Source organism: Capricornis sumatraensis, chromosome 2, assembly GCF_032405125.1.
Source record: "Capricornis sumatraensis isolate serow.1 chromosome 2, serow.2, whole genome shotgun sequence".
NCBI classification, from domain to species: domain Eukaryota; kingdom Metazoa; phylum Chordata; class Mammalia; order Artiodactyla; family Bovidae; genus Capricornis; species Capricornis sumatraensis.
The window spans coordinates 42,974,130-43,000,251 of NC_091070.1; the positions used below are offsets into that span (position 1 = coordinate 42,974,130).

At 39.3% G+C, this 26,122-nt stretch overlaps 2 protein-coding genes across 2 annotated transcripts in view; one reads left to right on the forward strand and one right to left on the reverse strand.

Moving 5' to 3' along the window:
* Positions 1–5,902, forward strand: part of USP8 (ubiquitin specific peptidase 8) — a 50,398-nt gene extending 44,496 nt beyond the window's left edge. Inside the window, exons 13-17 of the mRNA XM_068963803.1 lie at positions 261–471; positions 1,836–2,072; positions 2,798–2,940; positions 4,799–4,931; positions 5,101–5,902. Coding sequence (XP_068819904.1) covers positions 261–471; positions 1,836–2,072; positions 2,798–2,940; positions 4,799–4,931; positions 5,101–5,286 — 910 coding nt within the window. The 3' untranslated portion in view covers positions 5,287–5,902. The remainder of the gene's footprint in view (positions 1–260; positions 472–1,835; positions 2,073–2,797; positions 2,941–4,798; positions 4,932–5,100) is intronic.
* A 1,074-nt stretch (positions 5,903–6,976) lies between these two features.
* Positions 6,977–26,122, reverse strand: USP50 (ubiquitin specific peptidase 50). The gene is made up of 7 exons (XM_068966638.1): positions 26,055–26,122; positions 23,781–23,975; positions 23,365–23,560; positions 22,490–22,699; positions 21,063–21,205; positions 17,576–17,708; positions 6,977–7,168 (listed from the first exon to the last, which is right to left on the reverse strand). Exons 1-7 carry the CDS (start codon positions 26,120–26,122, stop codon positions 6,977–6,979), a joined length of 1,137 nt encoding a protein of 378 aa, XP_068822739.1.

Here is a 26,122-nt window from a genome sequence, read left to right on the forward strand (position 1 = left end):
CAGAACCGCACTGTCATAAACTAGAGCCTACTGGTAAGGAATAGGAGACTGTGGAGGGCTGGTAGCCAAGAATAAGCAACTTGGAGGGGTGTCATCAAAGTAAGATTCGGGTAAATATTTGGTGATAAATATATGAATAAGTATTTTAGTGTAGGGTCACATATTACAGTATGTGAATAGTTTAATGTTGATATCAAGAACCTGCTATATCTTAGCTTTTTATAATTTGTTTTTTTGTAACTTTAATTATGTTTGCAAAGGTCAAATTTGTTGGGGCATAAAGGTGAAGTGGCGGAAGAATTTGGCATAATCATGAAAGCCCTGTGGACGGGACAGTATCGGTACATCAGTCCAAAAGACTTTAAAATCACCATTGGGAAGATCAATGACCAGTTTGCAGGATACAGCCAGCAAGATTCACAAGAACTGCTTCTGTTCCTAATGGATGGTCTCCATGAAGACCTTAATAAAGTAAGAAATTGTATTTTTCTAAGTTGCAAAGGCGCTTTAGGGTTGCTCAGTGTTGCACTCATTTTTATAACAATTTAAAATTATAGCTGGTGATTGTTCAGTGCTAATTTATTCAAATCTAGGGAGAAGGCAGTGGCACCCCACTCCAGTACTCTTGCCTGGAAAATCCCAGGGACAGAGGAGCCTGGTAGGCTGTAGTCCACGGGGTCGCTAAGAGTCGGACATGACTGAGTGACTTCACTTTCACTTTTCACTTTCATGCATTGGAGAAGGAAATGGCAACCCACTCCAGTGTTCTTGCCTGGAGAATCCCAGGGACGGGGGAGCCTGGTGGGCTGCCGTCTATGGGGTCGCACAGTCGGACACAACTGAAGTGACTCAGCAGCAGCAGGGACTATGGCATGAAACTTTAAAATAAATACATCTGATAGGTTTACTATTGGAATGGCTGCTAAGTCACTTCAGTCGTGTCCGACTCTGTGCGACCCCATACACGGCAGCCCACCAGGCTCCCCCGTCCCTGGGATTCTCCAGGCAAGAACACTGGAGTGGGTTGCCATTTCCTTCTCCAATGCGCTAAAGTGAAGTCCCTCAGTCGTGTCCGACTCTTAGCGACCCCGTGGACTGTGGCCTACCAGGCTCCTCTATCCATGGGATTTTCCAGGCAAGAGTACTGGAGTGGGGTGCCATTGCCTTCTTCGACTATTTGAATGGCAGTATATACAGTTTGTATTTACTTGTGAAAATGTTAACAGGCTGTATTATTGTGAGGAATTTATAAACATTGTAAATTTGTAAACACAGTTGTCAGAGATCCTGTGTTTGTGACCCATATGACCAAATGATTCATGTGAAAAGTTACTATTCTTTGTATACAGTGGCTTCTTTTTAGCACCAAGCTGTCCTCTCAGATACTTTTGCTATCACCTTTCTTACCAGCAAACATAGACATACACATAAAGACACACACATATATGTGTATATGTGTGTGTCTGTATGTGTGTATGTTTATGAAGATAGTGTGTATCCATCCATGAGACTAGGACCAAAACAATGACATCAAGTTGTAGCCCTAACTCCCAGCTATATGTGGAATGTCTTCTCTTTGCAAAATCAGACTTTTCAGCTTTTTAAATAAAAACTTATTAAGAAATTGAAACTAGTTATACTCTTTTGATAAAGTGGGTTTTGGTTTTTTGGGGATATATTTTTGATTAGCATTTTTTTGTAGCATCAAATTTTTTAATTAGAACTCCTTTAATAAGAATTTCTAAATCTGCAAGATTTATATTGAATATACTTTCAATTTTATATTTAAACGTTGACTTTGAGGTATTAATACAGAGTTTACATCTTATTTTCAGGCTGATAATCGGAAGAGACATAAAGAAGAAAATAATGATCATCTCGATGACTTTAAAGCTGCAGAACATGCATGGCAGAAACATAAGCAACTCAATGAATCTATCATTGTTGCACTTTTTCAGGGTCAATTCAAATCCACAGTACAGTGCCTCACCTGTCACAAAAAGTCTAGGACATTTGAGGCCTTCATGTATTTGTCTCTCCCACTAGCATCTACAAGTAAATGTACATTACAGGTAAATTAAGATTGAGAGAAATGATTTATTGAAGGAAAAAATTTTTTATATGCACATAGAGTTGTACTTTACTTGGTAATTTATTTCTGCTTTTTATCCCTGTAAACATTTTATAGGTTAAAACTCACAGAAAAATTGTTTTAATTAGGCCTATGCAGATTAGAAGAAAATGTGCGTTTTTAAAAGAAATTTTCCTTTTAAGAAATACTTTCCTATTAAATATTCTTTTAGAGTTGATAATGTTTTTCAAAGTCTGTATTGAAGTTTTAGAAGTTAATTTGGGAAACTGTATGTTGACTTTAATTCAGGTACACTTTTTATAAGAAATTGCTCTACATGAGGTATCAAATAAATATCCTATTTTGCACACAACAGCAATGTGATTTAGAGAGCTTGTTGACACTTTTAGTGTTAGCCTCTTGTTAGTCAGAACGTCCTGAGCCACCAGGTAGAAGTTGCCCCGTGATGGTCTCAGGACATGCAGACATCTTCCCTCCTCCATGGGCACAGCACCATCACTCTCCACACTTTGTCCGTATCAACTCCTCCCATCTGCTTCCTCAGTAGATCATAACTCTGGAGGTGGACGGGGGGTTTGGGATGCGGGAGCAGGAGCTGCTTTGTAAACAGTTTATTCCTCATGCCTGACAAAGTAATTTATTGAATAGATGCTCAGTAATAAAAAAATAAGTTAATACATATCTACTACTTATTTTTGCCTCCAGGATTGCCTTAGGTTATTTTCCAAAGAAGAAAAACTCACAGATAACAACAGGTTTTACTGCAGTCATTGCAGAGCTCGTCGGGATTCCCTAAAAAAGATAGAAATCTGGAAGCTGCCACCTGTGCTCTTAGTCCATCTGAAACGGTAAAAGGGACACATTTTTCTACCTGTTTAGTACTTTTTAGATGGAGGATTTCTATGTATTTTATTCTAAACTTTATTGTGCTGTCTGCTTAGGATGTATAACAAAGAAAGATTATCAGGTTAGGGTACTTCTAGGGAAATTAGTGGAGAAGGCAGTGGCACCCCACTCCAGTACTCTTGCCTGGAAACTCCCATGGACGGAGGAGCCTGGTGGGCTGCAGTCCATGGGGTCACTAAGAGTTGGACATGGCTGAGCGACTTCACTTTCACTTCTCACTTTCATGGACTGGAGAAGGAAACAGCAACCCACTCCAGTGTTCTTGCCTAGAGAATCCCAGGGACAAGGGAGCCTGATGGGCTGCTGTCTATGGAGTCGCACAGAGTCAGACATGACTGAAGCGACTTAGCAGCAGCAGGGAAGTTAGGGAGAAATGAAGAGGCTCGTTCACTTTAGTGTTTGCAATAACGGCAAAATGACAGCACCACTTTTTCATGTAACTCTGTCTTTTAAAATTATTGAAACTGGGGCAGGAGGGATAGATTGGGAGTTTGAGATTGACAAATAAACACTGCTGTATTTAAAACAGATAACCAACCTACTGTATAGCACAGGGACCGCTGTTCAGCCTTCTATGATAATCTAAATGGGAAAAGAATTTGAAAAAGAATAGATAGAAGTATAACTGAATCACTTTGCTGTACACCTGAAACTAACATAACACTGTTAATCAATGATACTCCAATATAAAATAAAAAATTTTTACAAATCAGTGAAACAAAATTATTTTCAAATTATTGGAGATTCTTAGGCAGTTATTTATGTTAATTTCAACACTGATATATTCAAATCTCTTATGTAGATTTTCTACAAAAGCTTATTAGATCAGCTGTCCTTTTCTGCTTGTTGCAGATTGCAAAGGTATAAACATTCTACAAATGATTACACATTTGTTCTGTTAAGATTATTAGTGCTGTGTATTATTCTTGGAGAATATCTTAAAGTATAAATGGTTCAGAGTTCACTCTTTAACAAATAATTTTGAAATAACCATATTACACCAACCAGTATTTTGGTGTTTAAAGAAGCAGTGTGTGTTAGGATAATGGAATGCCATTATTTTAGTCACTAGGCTGTGTGCATGCAGTTTCTGGCTCTACTTTCTTCAAGTTCAGTTCAGTTGCTCAGTCGTGTCCAACTCTTTGCAACTCCATGAACCGCAGCATGCCAGGGCTCCCTGTCCATCACCAACTCCTGGAATTTACCCAAACTCATGTCCATTGAGTTGGTGATGCCATCCAACTATCTCATCCTCTGTCGTCCCCTTCTCCTCCTGCCCTCAATCTTTGCCAGATCAGGGTCTTTTCAAATGAGTGAGCTCTTTGCATCAGGTGGCCAAAGTATTAGAGTTTCAGCTTCAACATCTGCCCATCCAGTGAACACCCAGAACTGATCTCATTTAGGATGGACTGGTTGGATCTCAAAGGACAAGCTTAAATCTGGAGCCACTCTCTTCTGTTATTTCTCTGTACTTTGTGGTGATTAGCATTATAAATGGAGGTGTTAATAACTTCTTACCTTTGTCAAAGACTCACCTAATAGCTCTAGCTGGTCTAGGGATTAAGGGACCAAGGTATGGCTCTACCTCTATCACTCTGTTTACCTGGGGCACGACATTTATGCACCTCAGTTTCATTAGACAAGTCCCTCCACTATTAAAATTCTGAGTGTGTGTTTGAAATAGCTTTTATGTCTAAACATAAAAACTGTCTAAAACTCTGGATTGTTGATGAATGAATTAGGGTTCATTTTGATGTCTTTGGTCTGTCAGTGTAACTGCTGTAATGTTTTGCTCTGCAGTTTTTCCTATGATGGCAGGTGGAAACAAAAATTACAGACATCTGTGGACTTTCCATTAGAAAATCTTGACTTGTCGCAGTATGTTATTGGCCCAAAGAACAATCTGAAGAAATACAACTTGTTTTCTGTTTCAGTAAGTATCTCATTGACCTAAATACTTTTTCTTTCGAAGCAAACTAAAAAAACAAGTTTCAGGTTGTTCCTTACCTCACAGGAAAGTAGGAACTACATTAAGGCTTTGAAATTATTGACATATTTTATATAATTCAATTTGAATTGATTTTCTATCTTGTTTGGTACAGAATCACTACGGTGGGCTGGATGGTGGCCACTACACTGCCTATTGTAAAAATGCAGCAAGACAGCGGTGGTTTAAATTTGACGATCATGAGGTTTCTGATATTTCCATTTCTTCGGTGAAATCTTCAGCAGCTTATATCCTCTTTTATACGTCACTGGGACCACGAATAACTGATGTAGCCACATAAGGAGAAGTAGGTTTTAAGCTAGTTATCTTTTAACAGGCTGAGCAACACAACTCTTGAATTGCTTATAAAGATTCTGGATAGGCATAGCTGACCATTTAAAGGACTTGTAGGACAATGAGAGCTGTGTTACTATACCATATACTTCTGGTCAGCGCCATTATCAAAAAACTGACCAAGAACATTTAACAAATATTGCAGTAAGCATTCCTTACAGGTACCATTTATTTCAAAACAAGTTTTTTAGTTTGCTCCAAAGTTAAAATAATTAACTAGCTAAGCATTATTATTCTGCTGGTCTAAAAATCATTGTATCCTTTATTTTCCTATTCACTGTTATGGCCTTTTCACATTTCTAAATCCCAGCTTGATCTAATGAATACTCTAGAATGATGTAAAGCAGATAGGAATGTATGTGTATATATTTATTGCACACTTGCACATCAAATCAATGTACATAGTATAATATGTGGTCCTTTTGTGAAGCCTAGAACTCAGAGGATTGCTCCCCCCCGTCCCCTTTTGGCCTATTCTGAGTAACTGCAGTGCTTTCTTAGGGACATGACAGGGCAAAGCTATTTTTCTGTTGGCTTTGGGCTGTATTTGTGCACTAAATCTTTATTCTAAAAAAATAAATGGAAACTTTTCTTTAATTTTTTAAATGAGAATTTTCATTTACACCTACATTAAAATCTTAATGAGAAAAATAATTTAAAACCCTGTAAGTGTTCTGTCTTTAATTTTATATTGTTAAACAGGACAGCAGAATTATAATTTTTCCACACAGTTTATCCCAATACAGTGACTTAAAATTTAGTACACTTATTCTGTTGCATCACTTGATTCCACTCTTCCTTCACCTTGACCATGAACTGCATATAGCACTTATGATTCTCTCAAGAGTTGAAAGTCAAAGTAGGATATAAAACCTTAACACCCAGGCAGACTTATTCTATCACGAGTAGTAGAATTCTTAGGATTAAGGTAAAAAGATGACAGCAAAGTGAACTGCATTATACACCACGTCTTTACAAATTAATGTACTAAAAGGGATAGAGGAGCGTAGAATTTATCATTTACCTCAGGGACTCGGTTGTTACAGGTAAAGTCAATATAAACACTCCATATAAAAACAAGATTATAAAGGTGCTCCTGAAAGATGTCGCCGTTAGTGGATTCCCAAGAAGAGGATGAAAGAAAATCGGTTTTGAATTGTGAAATGGACAACTTTTCATGTTCTGCAATTAGTCTGAGTGACTTATAGCTTCTTGGCTAAATTATCAGATCAATTAATATTTTCAAATCACAGAGCCACTTGAACAAAGGTTATTTTGGTTTAGCTCCATGAAGTATCTTTGGAAAATAAATTTGTTGGCTATATCTAATTATGAGATAATCTATGATAAAAATACACATTATTAAACACTGCACTTTGAAATATGCACACAGTACATAATCTGGGTGCTTTAAAGGTCCCCATCTGTTAGTACTGCATCATTTCTTTGCTGCCTTGTTTAGTGGGCTAGGACCCATGTTTGTTATAAACTTACCTTGTAAAAGGTTGTGTAATATGCCAGAAGGACTTAAAAATGTCAGCGAATGCAAGTAAGTTGCAAGACTTTTAATGACAAAGCAAAACTTAAGTACCAGGTTCTCACTGCTAGTTTTGCAATTTTCAGGAAACACCATTTTCTTAGCTCTTGCACTTTTGTGTAGGTATAGAAAAGGGCTGACAGCTGTAGAACAGGAGATATGCTGCAGCAGTTTGGACTGAAGTATCTGGAATCTCACTGATTCGTGTGTCATCAAAGCTGTACCAGGCCTGGGTCACTGAGTTCTTGGAGAAAGCAGTGTAGTGGCCACCATCCAGATCCCCAAAGTGGTTCTGGGGGAAAGAGGAAACGTCAGACTTAGTGTTAACATTTGAATACTTAACTGTTACAGCCAAAAATGTAGGGCCACAAAATATTTTTTAATAATTGTCCTTTATACTGGATTAAAAGGAAATGACAATTTTAAGTCAAATCATACATGTAGCCTGACTGCTCTATTTTTCGTTGTCACTGAAATGGTTATACATTAGGTTTATTGGCTATTTAATAGAATATGTGAATGAAACAAGATAGTATTTGACAGCAGCTAGTATTTATCAATTAATACTGAGCACCTACCATCAGTTCAGTTCAGTTGCTCAGTCGTGTCCGACTCTTTTCAACCCAGTGGACTGCAGCACGCCAGGCTTCCCTGTCCATCACCAACTCCTGGAGCTTCTTCAAACTCATGTCCACTGAGTTGGTGATGCCATCCAACCATCTCATCCTCTGTCTTCCCCTTCTCCTCCTGCCTTCAATCTTTCCCAGCATCAGGGTCTTTTTAAATCAGTTAGTTCTTTGCATCAAGTGACCAAACTACTGGAGTTTCAGCTTCAACATCAGTCCTTCCAGTGACTATTCAGGACTGATTTCCTTTAGGATGGATTGGTTGGATCTCCTTGAAGTCCAAGGGACTCTCAAGAGTCTTCTTCAACAACACAGTTCAAAAGCATCAGTTCTTCAGCACTCAGCTTTGTTTATAGTCCAACTCTCATATCCATATAGGACTACTGGAAAAACCATAGTTTGACTAGATGGACCTTTGTTGGCAAAGTAATGTCTCTGCTTTTTAATATGCTGTCTAGGTTGGTCATAACTTTTCTTCCAAGGAGCAAGCGTCTTTTAATTACACGGCTGCAGTCATCATCAGCAGTGAATTTGGCGCCCCCCAAAATAAAGTTTCTCACTGTTTCCATTGTTTCCCCATCTATTTGCCATGAAGTAATGGGACCAGATGCCATGATCTTACTTTTCTGAATGTTGAGCTTTAAGCCAACTTTTTCACTCTCCTCTTTCACTTTCATCAAGAGGCTCTTTAGTTCTTCTTCACTTTCTGCCATAAGGGTGGTGTCATCTGCATATCTGAGGTTATTGATATTTCTCCCAGCAATTTTGATTCCAGCTTGTGCTTTATATAGCCCAGCATTTCGCATGATGTTCTCTGCATATAAGTTAAATAAGTAGGGTGATAATATTCAGCCTTGATGTACTCTTTTGCCGATTTGGAACTAGTCTGTTGTTCCATGTCCAGTTCTAACTGTTACTTCTTGACCTGCGTACAGATTTCTCAGGAGTCAGGTCAGGTGGACTGGAATTCCTATCTCTTGAACAGTTTCCCACAGTTTGTTGTGATCCACACAGTCAAAGGATTTGGCATAGTCAATAAAGCAGAAGTAAATATTTTTCTGGAACTCTTGCTTTTCGATGATCCAACAGATATTGGCAATTTGATCTCTGGTTCCTCTGCCTTTTCTAAATCCAGTTTGAACATGTGGAAATTCACAGTTCACATACTGTTGAAGCCTGGCTTGGAGAATTTTGAGCATTACTTTCCTACCATGTGAGGTGAGTGTAATTGTGCAGTAGTTTGAACATCCTTTGGCATTGCCTTTCTTTGGGATTGGAATGAAAACTGACCTTTTCCAGTCCTGTGGCTAGGTTCCAGGTATCTCTTGGGAATCAAGAGTTTCCTATTATTCCAAGAGATACCTGGAATCAAGAGTACCTACCATACACTGACTATTAAAATCAAAGGAAATTTTAAAATAATAATCATATCTCCTAAATGAACTTATAGTGTAATTCTGAAGATAGCCTAAGATTAGACATGAAAAAAGACGTTTAACATGGCAACAAGACATAAAACGACTGCATACTGTGACCACACAATTTGAGGGGGGTGCACAGCAACAGCTCCCTCAGTCATCCAAGGCCCAAAGAAGAACCTGTTGCATTCGTCTTTCCAAAGCCAGTAGAGGAATGTTTGAAACAAATGCATAGGAGAACCTCATTTCTCAGAAGGTAGTATGGCATACAGCAGGGGTCAGCAAACCATATCTGGCCATGGGTCAGAGCCAGCCCACTGCCTGTTTCTGTATGGCCTGTGAATTAAGAATGCATTTTATATTTTTACATGTTTGAAAAAAGGACATGTGAAAGTTACATGAAATTCAAAATTTTCAATGTCTTTAAATAAAGTTTTATGGGACCACAGCCATGCTCACTTGTTTATAAGTGGCTGCTTTCACACTACAACAGTAAAGTTGAATAACGACTAGATATATGGCCTACAAAGCGTCAAATATTTACTGTCTAGCTTTTTACAGAATAAGTTTGCTTATCAGTGGGGTAGGGGGAGGAAAATGGATTTTTCTAGTCAATTTGACTATGAATTCAGCTTTAATTCCCCTATCTTTTAAGACTGGGTAACAAGACCTTATATACACTACTATTGTATATATGTCTTGTATACAACCACTATTTATCTTGTAGTGCAAGCACATAGGTACTTTTTAAGTGTCCCCTTAGAACTTCATCTTCCTCACATCTCCCCTTACACATTAGAGAAATATCCCAAAGCTAATATTTAAAAGATTCAGGCTCTGGTCCTGATGTTGGCCATGTGACCTTAAGCTGATATGCTTAAATTTCCTTATTTATAAAATGGTGCCCAGAGACTTCCTGGTGGTCTAGTGGTTAAGACACTGTGCTCCCAATACAGGCGGGCCAGGTTCAATCCCTGGTCAGGGAACTAGATCCCACATGCTCCAACAAAGATTGAAGATCCCCAGGTCACAGCTAAGACCCAGCACAGCCAAATAAGTAAGTAAATACTTAAGTATTTAAGTAAATACTTAAAATGTCCTTAAGGCTATGCTAAGTCACTTCAGTCATGTCCGACTCTGTGCGACCCCTTAGACGGCAGCCCACCAGGCTCCCCGTCCTAGGGATTCTCCAGGCAAGAACACTGGAGTGGGCTGCCATTTCCTTCTCCAATGCATGAAAGTGAAAAGTGAAAGTGAAGTCGCTCAGTCGTGTCCGACCCTCAGCGACCCCATGGACTGCAGCCTACCAGGCTCCTCCATCCATGGGATTTCCAGGCAAGAGTACTGGAGTGGGTTGCCATTTCCTTCTCCAAATGTCCATAATAGTGTGATGTAATTTGGTTGAGAAAAACAAAACGTCTGGTGGATACAGATGATGAGTAATGTTCTAAAGTGACTAGACAGATCATGGGTAGAATATGTTCAGTTTTGATGGCTTGCTGTAAAAAACAAAAAAAAAAACGAACATAGCAGAAGCAGGTGAAGCATCATTCTTGTCTTCGTTCCCAGTTATTTTTGGCAAACAGCTAGCCTGAACATCTTCATATGAAAGTGTAAGGAATGCTGAATGAAACACGATAAATACCCATTGAAATATATGGCTAACTTTAAAGATGGTATAGTGAGAGTAATCTCAAGGGGCCAAGTACAGAGGAAATAAAAGATGAGTGTGATATATGGTTGATGCTGTGACTGGGAGCAAAGGCAGTTTCTGGACTCTGGAACCACTGTGCTTGGGTTTTCAGGGTAGCACAAGGGTTGGAGGTAAAGTCTTAAGTCCCTGCAAGGTGAGGCGTTGGAATGAAATTCACACACATAGCCACAACCTCTTAAAAGAGACTGACCCTCAATAACAGAACAAATGAGACTTCCCTGGTGGTCCAGTGGTTAAGAATCCACCTTGCAATGCAGAGGATGCAGGTAGATCCCTAGTGGGGGAACTAGGATCCTACATGCTGGAGGCCAACCAAACCCGAGGGCTGTAACTACTGAGCCTGGGCTCTACAGCCCATGCACCACAACCACAGAGAAGCGTGTTGCTGCAACAAAAGATCCTGCATGCCATGCTGCACCTAAAACCTGACACAGCTAAATAAATATTTGTTTTAAAAAAAGAGTAAATGACAGGGGGGGAATCTATCCTCCAGTGTTTAGCTAAGCTTAGGCTCTGGGTACAAAGAATAAAAGAAATTCCTAGAAATTTGTTACCACAGACCTGGCTTCTTTGGGGGATTCAGATTTAAACTGTTAATACCTGTGTGTGTCAGAATCCTGTGAATTTAATGTGAGAATAGAATTATTTGGGGATTGCTTGGCAAAAGAAAAGAGAATTACTTTCCAAATTGATGGACCTTAATTCAGGCTGCACAGGATAACCACACATTAAGGAGAAAAAGCCAGTGATGCTGAACTCACAATTCAGTATTACAGAACACACAAGGAAACAATTCACCATGAGGAAGAGAAGGCAATAAATAAGAAGATTAAACCCCAAGCACTTTAGGTAATAGAGACTATACAGAAAGTATACAAACATTTTAAGAACAGGAAGCAAACTCTGGAAACTTCAAAAGAACTTACAGAAATGATAAACACCTGAAATTAAAAATTTCAAGTGTTGAGAGTACATAGTACATAGAATTGAAGAGATAATGAATAAATTATACAGATGAAACTGAGGAAATTAGCCTGAATGTAGTAGTGGCAGGAAGTCGAAAGAGAATATTCAGTATATGCCTAGCAGAAGTGCTGGAGAATAGAGCACAGGAACAAGGCATTACTGAAAGTGACAATGACTAGAAATGGTTAAGGAAAGACATGAATCTTCAAATTTAGAAAATACGGCGAACCAAGGATAAATAAAAATAATACTACAAGACAACAAACACAAAGTTTTAAAGTCAACAGGAAAAAAGGATTATCCACAAAAGAATAACATGATGGCAGAACTCCACGGCAGCCATATAAACCTGAAATAATAGTTTTAAAACAATAAAACATAACTGCATCCAGAATTTGCTCTCTAGTTAAAGCATTCAAGAATCAAAGTAAACAAAAGATTTTTTTCAGTCAGAGACTTAAGACTTCAGGATAACAGACTTGATGTAAAGTCCACTGAAGTATGTCCTACACAAACAAAATTGAGTACAAGTGAAAAAGTGATATATAAGAGAGCCTGAGGACTTCCCTGGCGGTCCAGTGGTTAAGAATCCACCTGCCAATGCAGGGGATATGGGTTTGATCCCTGGTCTAGGAAAATTCCACATGCCCGTGGAGCAACTAATAAGCCCATGCGCCACAACTACTGAGAATGAATACCAAGACTCCTGAAGCCCGCATGCTCCAGAGCCTGTGCACTGCAACTATACCAGAGCCAATGCACTGGAACCATTTAAGTCTGTGTGCTGCAACCACTGAAATTCATGCACCCTAGGGCCTGTGCTCTAAACAAGACAAACAACCGCAATGAGAAGCCTGCGCACCACAATTATAGAGTAGCTCCTGCTCGCGGCAACTAGGGAAAGCCTGCAAGTAGCAGTGAAGACCAGCCAAAAGTTAAAAAAAGACAAAAAACTGATACATATATCTTTCAGTTATTCATTTTGTTAAAGCAGATAAAAACTTAAGAATATATACTTGAACAACACAGCAAATTTTATTTAATGGACATATGGAACTCTGAACCTAATTTAAAAATTCTTTTCAAGCACACATAAAACTAGTACAAAAAGCAACAAGTATCAACCTGTACTATGAGTGGATAATATTGGACCATATTTTCTGATAAGAATGCAGTTAAGTTAGAAATTAGTAACAGAAATATGACTATATAAAATTATGTTTGGAATTTTTGAAATGCACCTCTAAATAACAAGTTGATGGAAATCAAAGGAAGTTAAAGATGGGAAATTAAAAACCAGAAATCAATGAAATAGAACACAAAGAAATAATCAAAAAACTATAAGCTGGTTCTTTCAGATAACAAAATAGATAAATTATAGTGTTAAGGATAAACAAAGGAGAAGTGACAATTTAGTTATGATGTTTAGTCCCTCAGTCATGTCCGACTCTTTGCAACCCCATGAACTACAGCCCGCCAGGCTCCTCTGTACATGGGATTTCCTAGGCAAGAATGCTGGAGGGATTGCCATTTTCTTCTCCAAGGGGTCTTCCTGACCCAGGCATAGAATCTCCTGCAAGCCCCCTGAATTGCAGGAAAATTACTGCTGAGACACTTGTAAACAATTTTCTGCCAATAAATTTGAAATGCAAAAAAAAGAAAGGGATTTTAAATATTCTTAAAACCATGTTAAAGTAAAATAGAGCTTTTATAAGTTGAAACAGATAAGTGTCTTCATGATCTTTGGGTAGAGCAAGCTGTGGTAGTTTCACACAATGGAATATTATACAGCAATGAAAGTGAAAGTGAAGTCGCTCAGTTGTGTCCGATTTTTTGCGACCCCATGGACTGTAGCCTACCAGCCTCTTCCGTCCATGGGATTTTCCAGGCAAGAATACTGGAGTGGGTTGCCATTTCCTTCTCCAGGAGATCTTCCTGACCCAGGGATTGAACCTGGGTCTCCCACATTGTAGGCAGACGCTTTACCATCTGAGCCACCAGGGAAGTCCAACGAAGATGAGTAAGCCACAATACATGCAATAATATGAATGAATGTTGCATAATTTTGAGTGAAAGAAATCAGACACAAAAGAGTCCACACAGTAGGATTTCATTTCTATAAAGCAGAAGAACTGGCAAAACCTGTCAGCAGCCAGTGGTCTCCTGGACTAGAAGGGGCCACACAGGCAGGTACTGGTAATATTCTACTTGAACCATATTCTGGTTACACTGGCAGGTTACCTTTTTGCAATTTTACTGAGTTTTACATTCATGGTTTCCATTTTTAGAAAACAGACATGGGGACATGGGGCGGGGGAGGGTGGCACAAAGTGGGAGATTAGGATTGACATATATACACTACCATGTATAAAACAGATAGCTAGTGGGAAGCTGCTGTATGGCACTGGGAGTTCAGCTTGGTGCTCTGTGATAACCCAGATGGGTGCAATGGGAGGGATGGGGGTAGAAGGGAGTCCCAAGAAGGAGGGGATGTATGTATACATATAGCTGATTCACTTTATTGTACAACAGAAACTAGCACACTGTAAAGCAATTATACTGTAAAAAAAAAAAAAATGAAGTAACAGAAACTCCTCGATAGACTCACCATGGCTAAAGCAAAGTGATCAAATATTTCAAAATCTACTCACCAAGAACAAAAATTCCAGGACCAGATAGTTTTTTTGTTTAATTATACCAGACTTTCAAGAAACAAGTTATTTTTATCTTAAACAGACTATGCCAGAGAATAGAAAAGAATGGCAAACCTATTTTATGAGGCTAGAAACAGACTGATCCTAAAACAAAACAGGCTGATCCCTAAAACAAAAACAGAAAAGGACAGTATGAGAAAGAAAGTTACAGGTTAGTTTCTTGATTGTGAAAATAGATACTAAAAATGTGAAAACATTTTTAGCAAAAAAAATTAAGTAGAAAATCAATGTTTGCTATGTTAATAGAATAAAGGAGAGATTCACGTCAGTAATCTTCAAAATGTGATCTGGAAGAATAAAGTTTCATGTGTTAGCACATAACAATGCACTATACAAAATTGTGAGAGCAAAATATTAGAAACAACCTAGATACAAAGAATTACTAAAAGCAGGTTAAATGTATGCACTAAAGCTAATATATCAATATGGATTAATATCACAAAAATAAAGCTGAGGAAAAAGTTACAGAAGGATATGTAAGTTAATGATACTAGATTTATAAAACATGCAAAACACACTATATCACACATACATGTGTGACAAGAGTATGAAAGAATGCATGGGAATGTGCTATGCTGTGCTAAGTCACTCAGTCGTGTCCAACACTCTGCGACCCTATGGACTATAGCCCGCCAGGCTCCTCTGTCCATGGGATTCTGTAGGCAAAAATACTGCAGTGGGTTGTCAGGCCCTTCTCCAGGGGACCTTCCCAAACCAGGGATCGAATCCATGTCTCTTACACCTCCTGCACTGGCTGGCAGATTCTTTATCACTAGCACCACTTGGGAAGTCCTGCGTGGGAGTAATTCCTTCCAAATTCAGGACAGTGGTTACAACTGAGAAGGGAGCTGAGTTGTTAAAGATACACAGAGGCTTGATTTTTTTCTACAATATTCTATTCTTAACATCTGTGTGTACATATTGTGTTTTCTTTGCCTGAAATATTTGATAATTTTAAAAAGTTTTCCTAGAAACTAATCATTTGAAGAGGGTTGAAGGGGGTAAATGCTGTTAGTGTATGATCACTATTTTCAAATATTTGAAGGATTGTCACATATAAGACATGTAAGATACAAGGACAGGGAAGCCTAGTATGCTGCAGTCCATGGGGTTGCAAAGAGTCGGACACAACTGAGTGACTGAACAACAACAACACATATAAGAAATAAGAATGAGTTCTGTTTGGCTAACACATACGTACAACCATTTGTTAACCAAAAAGTCACATAGGTGTTAACTGTGCTGTGTTCAGTTGTGTCCCACTCTTGCGACCCTGTGGACTGTACCCTGCCAGGCTCCTCTGTCCATGGCTTTTTCCAGGCAAGAAGACTGGAGTGGGTCGCTATCTCCTTCTCTACGGATCAAACCCACTTCTCTTGCACCTCCTGCACTGGAAAGTGGACTCTTTACCAACTGGGAAGCCCAAAGACTTTGGGCCCAATGTAGAGAGACAAGTTAACAGTCAGAGGTAGCATAACATAATAGTGAGAGCAGGACTGTTTGGAGCAGCCTGCCTGGCTTCAGACCCTGGCTCTGCTCTTTGTAGGCATTAGACTGGAGCAGATTATTTAACCTCTGTTCCTGTTTCCCATTCTGTAAGATGGGGATGATAATAGTGCCCACACCTCACAGGGCTACATAAGAATTACATGGTTGATTACTTATAAAATGCTTGGAACACTATCTGGTACATAGCAAGCACTATATGTTTGTAAAATCAAACAAATCTGGTAGATAAAGAGCCTTCCTTGTAAAGCAGAGAGCTCTTTAAGGGTTTATTCGAAAGCTGGATAAATATCTGTTAAGGATGGTGTGGAGGCAATCCTTCCTTTTTGGGCCAGGGTTGAATACTTCTCAAACTTCAGTACACTTTCCAATCACATGGGGATCTTGCAAGTTTCCAGTCAGTAAGTCAGTTGGGTGGAGCCTGATATTTCTTATTTCTATCAGGTATCTCCTGGGGAATGACACCTTGTGTAGCAGAGTTCTGGATGGCCTTTCCCCAGGACCATACATCACAGTTTCTAAGATGCTTAGTTCTTGTTTCGGATCAATCACCAACTTTCAGTAAATTCTAGCTATATTTCTTTCAAAATCAATTTTTACCCTTCAATTAACTAATAATAATTTAAACAAAGGATTAAGAATTTATAGGAAGCTTGGGTGACTCTTTTAAATATAAACATGTACCTTTTCATACTGTAGATAGTTATCATACAAGTTTTTATAAATTCTGCTTTTAGATTTTTTATTTAAAGCAGAAACAGTTATAATGAGAAGTTAAAACAGTAAAATACGGAGGTGGGGCAATTCCTATATCATTTGGGAATTCACATTAGAGTCTATTATGATAGAGAAGAGGATGTCACTCTAGATTTCCAAATTGGCAAGTTAGAGAAGAAAAACCATATTAAAGGGCAGGATAAATTAGAAAGAAGAATGTCAAAGATCAACATAAAAAGGGTAAAGTAAAGGATCTTTTTTAAGTTTGAAGTATGGTTCTCAGTTGAGTGATGTTAAAGAGAAAGACCAGTTGAAACAATATTTTATATTAATTCAGCGATAAGCTTAATAGCAAATTAGACTTCAGCACACAAGAGGACTCTGGTAAATCACACTGGGATCAAGTGGGAGCCTTGCCCATCTGACACTGGACACAACTGGACCTCCAAGTTTAAGTGAAACTGGAATGTTCAAGTGAAACCTGAATGTTCTGAAGGAGATAACACTGTGATCAAGAACAGAAACCTAGAGATGGCCTTGTGCTTGGGGTAGGCTGATGCTGTGGGAAGTTGTAGAAGGTCTGGTCTGAATTATACTCCATGATTTCTTTCCTTCAGGGAATCCTCAATCATGACAGTTGATTCAGAGCCAATGGAATCCCCAGAGTTTCCTCAGGACTGATGCTCACAGGCAGTGATTATGTTTGAGGGGCTTTCACCATAGAGAGGCTCATGATTATTCAACATAAAGCTACTGGAACCAACTTGTGCTGCCCACTGCCCAGGGCACAGCTCACAAATCCCTAGATCTGAAACAGCCATGGAGTAGTGGGACAGTAAGGAGGCAGTGTAGAGGACATTGTATTCTTTAACTGTGGTACTGTCCAAGGTCAAAGCAGGCAGTTTCCAGGCTCTATTTTGTTTTTAAAATAAAAGTACAGGAGAAGTCAGGAAGAGATAGGAGTAATCATTCAAGCAAATAATTCTACAGTTTTCTTTAAACTTGTGTTACTTTATATAGTTTCAGCATTTTACTCACCACCACTGCACAGAGGTTATATTTAGGATGTTTCCGAAAAATTGGACAAATGTAAGGAGTAAGGTCCAAGTTAGTGAGCGGGTAATGAATATCTGTCCTCAGTTTCCTTTTCATTGTACCCAGAATGTCAAACCTGGAGAGATAAAATAAATGTGTGAGATAGTAAGTTTGTAAACCACTCATGAATGAAGTCCACATACTTTCACAAGTTCGTAGTTAAAAGTAATTTCTTGGAAAGATTATTTGGTGCTGACCTTTACAAAATTTACTTTGTCTCATTACATATATTTAGAATCTTTGCATCCACAAGCCTTGCCAAAACTGAGGCTGGAGTGGGCCAAAGGCCTGAGTCAAGGAATGAGATGGATTAGAGTCAATCTAGCAGGAGGAAAAGAATGGAATTAAAGCCAGGATCAGCACTGGAGGAGTAGAAATCACACTGGTGGTTTCCTGAAGTCTTCACTCCAGCAGATGCTGTTTACCCTAACCAAGCTGACTCAGCTTTTTCTTATCTTGATTTCCACACACACTGTCTTGGCAGTGTCCTGTTTTCCAGCTCTGAGGTTTTAATACATCTTTAATAAGATAAAGCTTGGTGAAAAATCTTGTCACATTTTCTAGGTGTTACATAGATCAGCAAATCTGAGGTCATATCAGAATGACTCCAGAGCTTTTTAAAAAATACATTATGTTCATTTTGGAAAAGTGGCTGATTTAGGTCTAGAGGTGGGAAATTACTGGGTGAGCCTAAGATATTCTTGTGCCAGAAAGTAAAGAATCTTGTTTGCAAAACCTAAAGAAATATCAAGGGGAAAAGGGGGAAAGATTGAAGGCAGGAGGAGAAGGGGAAGACAGAGGATGAGATGGTTGGATGGCATCACCAACTTGATGGACATGAGTTTGAGCAAGCTCCAGGAGTTGGTGATGGACAGGGACGCCTGGCATGCTGCAGTCCAGGGGGTCGCAAAGAGTCAGACACAACAGAGTGACTGAACTGAAAGGAATATCGTTATCATGTGACCCCATATGATATGATATCATATGATCCCATGCCTAGGTATCAGCTCAAAAGAAACAAAGAGGTTTTATATCCACATAAAAACCTACAAGCAGATGTTTGTAGCAGCTGTATTCCTATCTGCCCCAAACTGGAAACAACCCAAATGTTCATCAACTGGTGAATGGATCAATAATTTTGTTACATTCATAAAAGGGTATATACTACACAGCAATCAAAAGAAGGAACCACAGGTACATTCCACAACATGGATTAATCTCATTGTTCTAAGTGAAAGAAGCCAAACTCAAAAGGTCACATATGGTATAACATAGGACATTCTGGAAAAGGTGAAACTATAACAATGGAAATCATATCAGAAGTTTCTATGGTTCATGTATGCTGCTGCTGCTGCTGCTAAGGCGCTTCAGTCATGTCTGACTCTGTGTGACCCCAGAGACGGCAGCCCACCAGGCTCCTCCGTCCCTGGGATTCTCCAGGCAAGAACACTGGAGTGGGTTGCCATTTCCTTCTCCAATGCATGAAAGTGAAAAGTGAAAGTGAAGTCTCTCAGTCATGTCCAACTCCTAGTGACCCCATGGACTGCAGCCCACCAGGCTCCTTCGTCCATGGGATTTTCCGGGCAAGAGTACTGGAGTGGGTTGCCATTGCTTTCTCCAAAAGAATCCACCTGACAATGTAGGAGACATAGATTCAATCCCTGATTTCGGAAGATCCTCACAACCCATGGAGCAACTAAACTTGTGTGCTGTAACTACTGAGCCTGTCTCTACAGCCCAGGAGCCATAACTACTGAAGCTCATGCGCCCTAGAGTCTGTGCTCTGCAACAAGAGAAGCCATGGCAGTGAGAAGCTAGCACACTAGTGAGTAGTCCTCTCTCTCCACAACTAGAAAAAAGCCCATGAAGCAATGAAGACCCAGCACAGCCAAAAATAAATAAATAAATCTTTTTTTTTTTTTTTTAAGAATGATAATAGTAATGGATACTAAACCCATTAAATTTTAAAATATCCATGAGTTCAAAGTGATACTAGTTACAGACAGGAAAACAATACCTTTAAATGGTGAGATCTTACAGTTGCTACCTTAACTAAGGGATCAGATTTAACATTACCAGTATTTTTTGGACAAATTTTCCAAATATTTTTTGGAAAATTGGGACAAATTTTCATGATTTGCCTCCTGATGTAATGTAATGACAAGTCCATAACATCAGCTATGGCAGATTCTTGCTAAAATAAAACGGCTTAGCCCAAATCTAACCAAGGGGAAACAATCAGACAAATCCAGGAGAAGGTAAAAATGGCTCAATAGGAGGAAAAAAAGTTTAACTATTAAAAAAGAGGGAAGGCTTAGTCCAGATTAAAGGAGGCTGAAGAGATAGCCAAATGCAATGTATGACCCTTGACTGGATGGACTGGGAAAAAAGTAATGAAAGACATTTTGGGGATGGGGGAATTTAGATATGGACTATATCTTAGGTGATACAAAATTATCGTTACATTTTTTGTACTATTTGATAATGGTGTGATTATGTAGGAAAATGTCCTTTTTCTCAGGTGATACATGCTGAAGTATTTAAGCATGAAATGCCTTGGTGTTTGCACCTTACATTAGATGGTTCAGCTAATAAAACGGAAGGGACAGAGAAAGGGAGAGCTGGAGGGAGAAAGACTGGAAGAATGGAAGGAAATGTCAAAAAGTGGCACCAACTAGTGAAGATTTTAGGGTATATGGATACTTATTCTATACCTTTTCAACATTTCTGTATATATGAAACCTTTAAAAATAAAAAATGAGCCAGGGGTGGAGATTAAAAATTAAAATAGTGATGCTCAGATTCCACATCAGACTTATGGGATTAGAGTCTCCAAGGGTGGAGCCAGGGAATCTATCTTTAAAAAGCACTCAAAGTGAGCTCCAAAATGTCTATCAACAGTTTAAAAGATAAAGAAAACATGATGTACATAGATATGATGGAGTATTACACAGGTGTAAAAAGGAATAAAATTCTGGTACACATCACTACAAGGATATCTGACCTTGAAAACATTATGCTAAGTGAAACAGGTCAGCAAAAAGGACAAATGTTTTGTGACTATACTTATGTTCAATATCAGAATAGGCAAATTTACAGATGCAGAAAGCAGATTAGAGGTGACCAGAGGCTAAAGGGAAGAGGAATGAGGGGTGGTTAATGGTTCCAGAGTTTCTGTAGAGGGTGATGAAAAAGTTTTGGAAATACTGACTGATATACAACATTGTGAATTGTAATTAATGCCAGTAAAATTATACACTTAAAATGGCCAAAATGGCAAATTTTATTATGTATATTTTACCACAGATTTAAAAAAATTAATATACCCAACACCATCGAATTATACACTTAAATGGGTGAAATGCATGGTATGTGAGTTACGTGTGAAAGCTCTTCCAAAAATCTGCTCACAAAATGTTAAAATCCATACCTTTTTAGGTGAAAGACAATTGTTTTTGGCGCTTTGGAAATAGTGGCCCTCACAGCTGTCTCTTGCTTGGTTTCACAAAAGGAACAGTGAATCTGGTTGTTCCAGGTCAATGTGTCTTGTTGAAAAAAACACTGGAGACAGTCCTATTGAGGAAAAAAGCATTTGATGACCAAATCGGATCCACAGCAATCTGGGCTCCTGTCTATATTAGAACTCTGAAAGAGCTGCAGAAATGTAATCCCCAGTGCTTTTCTTAAAGTCAAATCCAAGAGATGCCAGCACCACAAGATGCAGTCTGGACAGAATCTACCTGGCAAAGGAGGTGCTGCTTTCTCACTTAGTTACTGCAATGGATCCAAATGTCCATCTCATTTCTAATCTCTGAATCATCATTTTACTATTTCTGATTTGTTTCAGAATAATACCAACTATGCAATTTCCACTAACCAAGTCAGGCTTTAAGTTATTTGTCTCATCACAAAAGTGATCTTGTGACTAAAAATAGCCATATCCCAGTATCTGGGGGTGGCCCATTATAAAGACAGCAGAACAGAGAGAATCAGATCTCATGCCCACAGGAGACATCACCAACCAGCCAAGCCCCCTGCTCTGCAAAGCACTGGCCTAAAGAAGAAGTGAGCACAGATTGCCAGCGCCTCATTTAGAGGCTTTGGAATTTACCTCCAGCAGGCTTTAGCAGTTTGATCTGAGAAAAAGTCCAGGTCTGAATAAGCAGAATTCTTTTCTCTAATTCTGGTATGTGAAAAAAGTTTTAGCAATAGATGTACTTTCATAATTGTGGAAGAAAAATATTAATGTGAGTTTTTCTGCAAGGAAACTTACTGCTCCCTGCCTCCTAACAGCCACCTACCTTTCACTGACACCTCCCACCCCCCAACCCCCCACCCACTCCCTGACCCTCCCCACTCCATTTACAGATTAACTTTTGGTATTACAATAAAGAAAATTCAAGAGGTAAACTAAGACACCATTCCATTCTATCTCCCCGCTCAAATTCCTCAGCTCTTGTCCAAATATAAGTGGCTCAAGACTAAGAGTCAGATTTATTTCTATCTAGTTTCCAATCTGGACCTACAGACCTCTGGGATGAAAAGGGGCCATAGAATTTTTATAAGTTTAAATTTCCTATATGCACCAAGCCATCTCAATAGGTTGAATAAAGCCCACCTATCTATCTATTTTACAGTGAGGCTGTTTTACTGAACGTCATCAGCGTTACAACTGAATTCACAGTAACTTTTGGCTGTAGTCACTTTTCTACAAAACATTGTCATCATGGGCTTCCAATTTTTTTCAGTTATAAAGTGGCTCCCCTTATACTAGAAAATATAGGAAACAGTGCTGAGAAAAATTCAGGGCTGGGATCGAGAGAGACAAAAGAGGTCTCCAGGAGTAAGAATTCTTACCTGAAGAGAGCACTCATATTTGGATGGAATGGGGAGGGAGATGATGGTGAAAACTTCGTTCTTGTAGGTGCAGTTCTCACACTTTAAACATACAATGCTATAACTGAGCTGCCCTTCAAACAGCCGGGTGATGATGGAGGATTCATTGGCGATCATCTTCCTGCAGTATCTTGGAATGGATCTTTTTTCATATGATTTTCTCTGGTGGTACTAATCAAGGGACAAATTTATGCCAAATCAACTACTGGTTATCAAAGTTGTTTTAATAGAATGACCTGATTTTTCTATCAGAATCCTATCCAAAACTTTAGTTTTGGATTCAGATAATAAATAGAATAAGATCTTAAGAGAATATAATAGGTATAATTTGTGATAATTCATTGATTTGCCTCTTTAAGTGAAGCTGAGGATGAGGACACCCTAACCCTGGTAAAACCCATGTCTACGGTGCCATAAGCTGACAGCCAATGATACTGTGATATGGGGCTCTGGAGGCAGGTTTTCCTGGGAAGAGGGTAAGCTGCAAACTGGCTTCTGGTCATGCAAGTTTATCTCACGGTAAGATAAAGGAATTGGATCTTTCCTCCAGTCCCTTCAGGTTATGTTCTCTAGCCTTCTATTGTTAGGGAAAAAAAAAAGTTTCTTAAAGAGCAAATGTTAAACTCCTGAGACGGCCCAATTTTGTTAGGCTTGTAGCCTGATGTGAATCTAGCTGATGCCCAGGAACAGCATTTCCAGGAGCATGTTCTGACTGTCCAGTGATTCTACAGCCTTAGCGAAATGTTCTAAAGGTGCTATGCTTTCAGTTGGTTCTGCTTTGGCAGCTTCTTTCATCACACCTCCTGCCCACGTCTCCCACCATTAATTCTACCTACCTTTTTCAGAGCTTCATGAAGTTCATTCAGGACATAAATCAAGAATTCCTGAGCATCTTGCTGCGTCTTTTTCATAAATTCTGGGTAGAGGTTGCCAAGAGCTGACCGAAATATTTCTGGTGAGACACAGTCACAGTCTGCAAGCCACATGTCTGTCATCACATAGGCAAAAGCAGTGGCAACCTCGCTGCAGTCCCTAAGAAGGAGGGGAAATGTTTCTGGCTGATCATGTGGCATCAGACCCCAAGATTGATTCATTTCTTGGTTGACCTTCTCATTTTACTCACCCAGAAACGGGATCTGGGGTACTGCAGCCTCTACTAACTGGTTTAGCCCTTTCCAGAAGGTCCCTTCCCTAACCTCACCTTGGAGAGCAGGGGTGGGGGCCAGGCCACAGGTAAGGCAAATGGTCTTACTTTTGAAGAGCGTTAATGTACTTTCCCGAGAGAAAGTATTCCACCAGTGGTGAGATGCTGCAGAGACACTGTAAGATGGCGTTCATGTAGCATGTATTGCCCAGGTTCCGCAGGCCAGTCACCCCCTGGAGATGGGGCTGGTTCTCTTCAGCTTCATTAACTGGGCATGGGTCATAGTGATTTGTGCGCTCTGCACTGTGTTGGTGCCACGTGGAAAGAAAGGAAAGCATTTTGAAGAAACAAAATATGCACAAATGAAATCAGGCCCTCTCAGCCTCATGACACAAAAAAGAGTTCTGCATAAGATTTCTACCAAATACATTCCCTATCAAAGACAGAAGTATTTGAACTTGGAGTCTAAAACTGTGTTACTTGGCTCAGGGCTCTCTGAACAGTGAGAGTGAAGTTGCTCAGTGGTGTCCGACTCTTTGCGACCCTATGGACTGTAGTCTACCAGGCTCCTCCGTCCATGGGATTTTCCAGGCAAGAATACTGGAGTGGGTTGCCATTTCCTTCTCCAGGAGATCTTCCCAAACCAGGGATTGAACCCAAGATTCCCGCACTGTAGGCAGATGCTTTACCATCTGAGCCACCATGAAAACTCTGAAGAGTGCCTGCAGCCAAATAAACAAAGAGAAAATTTCTTTCTAAAACCAAAGCAAGAGGACAGAAAATACTGCCCTTTCAGTATCCTAGAATCTGCTAAAAATGGAGACTTTCTTTCTAAATACCATTTAGAGTATTTACATTTTTGCTGGACAGGTAATTTAATTATTACTAGTAATAATAATAACAGATAGCAGTTAACAACAATGATGGAGGAGGAAATGGCAACCCACTCCAGTATTCTTGCCTGAGAAATCCCATGGACAGAAGAGCCTAGCAGGCTACAGTCCATGGGGTCACAGAATTGGACACAACCAAGTGCATGTGCAGAGTAAAAATGAAAGTGAAAGTGTTAGTCACTTTTGTGAGCCCAAGAACTGTAGGCTGCCAGGCTCTTCTGTCCATGGAATTCACCAGGGAAGAACACTGGAGTGGGTACCCATTCCCTTCTCCAAGGGATCTTCCCGATCCAGGGATCGAACCTGGGTCTCCCACATTGCAGGCAGATTTTTTACTGTCTGAGCCACCAAGGAAGCCAGCTATCATGTATTAACTGGCACTATGTTAAGCATTTAATATGAACTTTCTTATTTAATTCTTCAATTCTATGGGGTAGTAGTTATTTTTGAATCCTGTTTTACAGGTGAGATATCATGTGTAAATGGTCTAGTCATTTGCTCATGGTAATATACTAAGGCATGTGCAGTGACTTGTAGAGAGAAGGGATATTTATCTACCTACCTACCCATCATCTGTCAAGTTATTTGGATTTATATATCAAATATTAGGAGTCTATATGTGTGTGTACACATATATATGCCATATATACATTCAAGAGCATAATATATACACATATTAATATAAATATATTAAGAGCACATACATGGATATATGTGTATAAATTACACACATACACATACAAACACACATACATAGAGGGAGAGAAAGAGCACATACTTTGCAAAAAAAATAGATCTTACTTTAAATTCTGACTTGGCACTCACTAGTTACATGATCTGGGACTTTTATATGTCTGTTTTTCATCTATAAAACAGGATGGTGTTACTTGGCTTACAGGATTATTCTAAGGATTAGATTAAATGATGCAACGTATGAAGCACAGATTACATAGTTAATAAATGGCAACTTAACCTAAATTTTTAAAGAAATGACTGATCCAGAATGTCCTTAACAGTAGCTATGGAATTCATATGTCCATATGGATCAACGAGACCCGCACAGAAGACAGTCCTTTCTCCACACAAAGCTGCCTTCTGTGACTGGGCTACTGCAACAGGCAGCCCAGTATCTTTGTCCCCTCGATTTTTCTTTCCATGCTTAGTATCTCAAATTGGGTCTCCAGGAGACAGCTACCTCACCTCAGTACCTCTACTTACAATTCTGCCAGTTTGACAAGTTCTCTCTGTTACCTGGATGGACATTTCCCTTTTATTTAATATCATGGGAGGCCCAGGCCTGTCACTCTTTAGGCATAACTATTAGCTGGATATTAAATAACATCTTCCCTTCCATTTGAGGACCCTCCAATGAGTCAAACCTGGAAAAATCATTCAAAATGCAGCATGTACCTCCTGACCCCTTAAGCATGGCTTCCTCCTACCACCCTAACTAAGCTTATCTAAAAAACTATAGTAGACGGAAGCTCACAGGACATAGTAGATACTGAAGTCATCTTCAGGGAAAGACCGCTGTGAAGCCATTTCATGAAACCACAT

What these genes read in the sequence shown, in the direction of transcription:
- USP50 (XM_068966638.1), bottom strand. Translation starts at nt 26,122, where the DNA reads ATGTGGTTTCATGAAATGGCTTCACAGCGGTCTTTCCCTGAAGATGAC. An exon ending in AATATGAGTGCTCTCTTCAG is followed by an intron (nt 21,206 to 22,489) that starts GTAAGAATTCTT and finishes TTTCCTCAATAG; the next exon opens with GACTGTCTCCAGTGTTTTTT. An exon ending in ATAACCTCTGTGCAGTGGTG is followed by an intron (nt 7,169 to 17,575) that starts GTGAGTAAAATG and finishes TCTTTCCCCCAG; the next exon opens with AACCACTTTGGGGATCTGGA.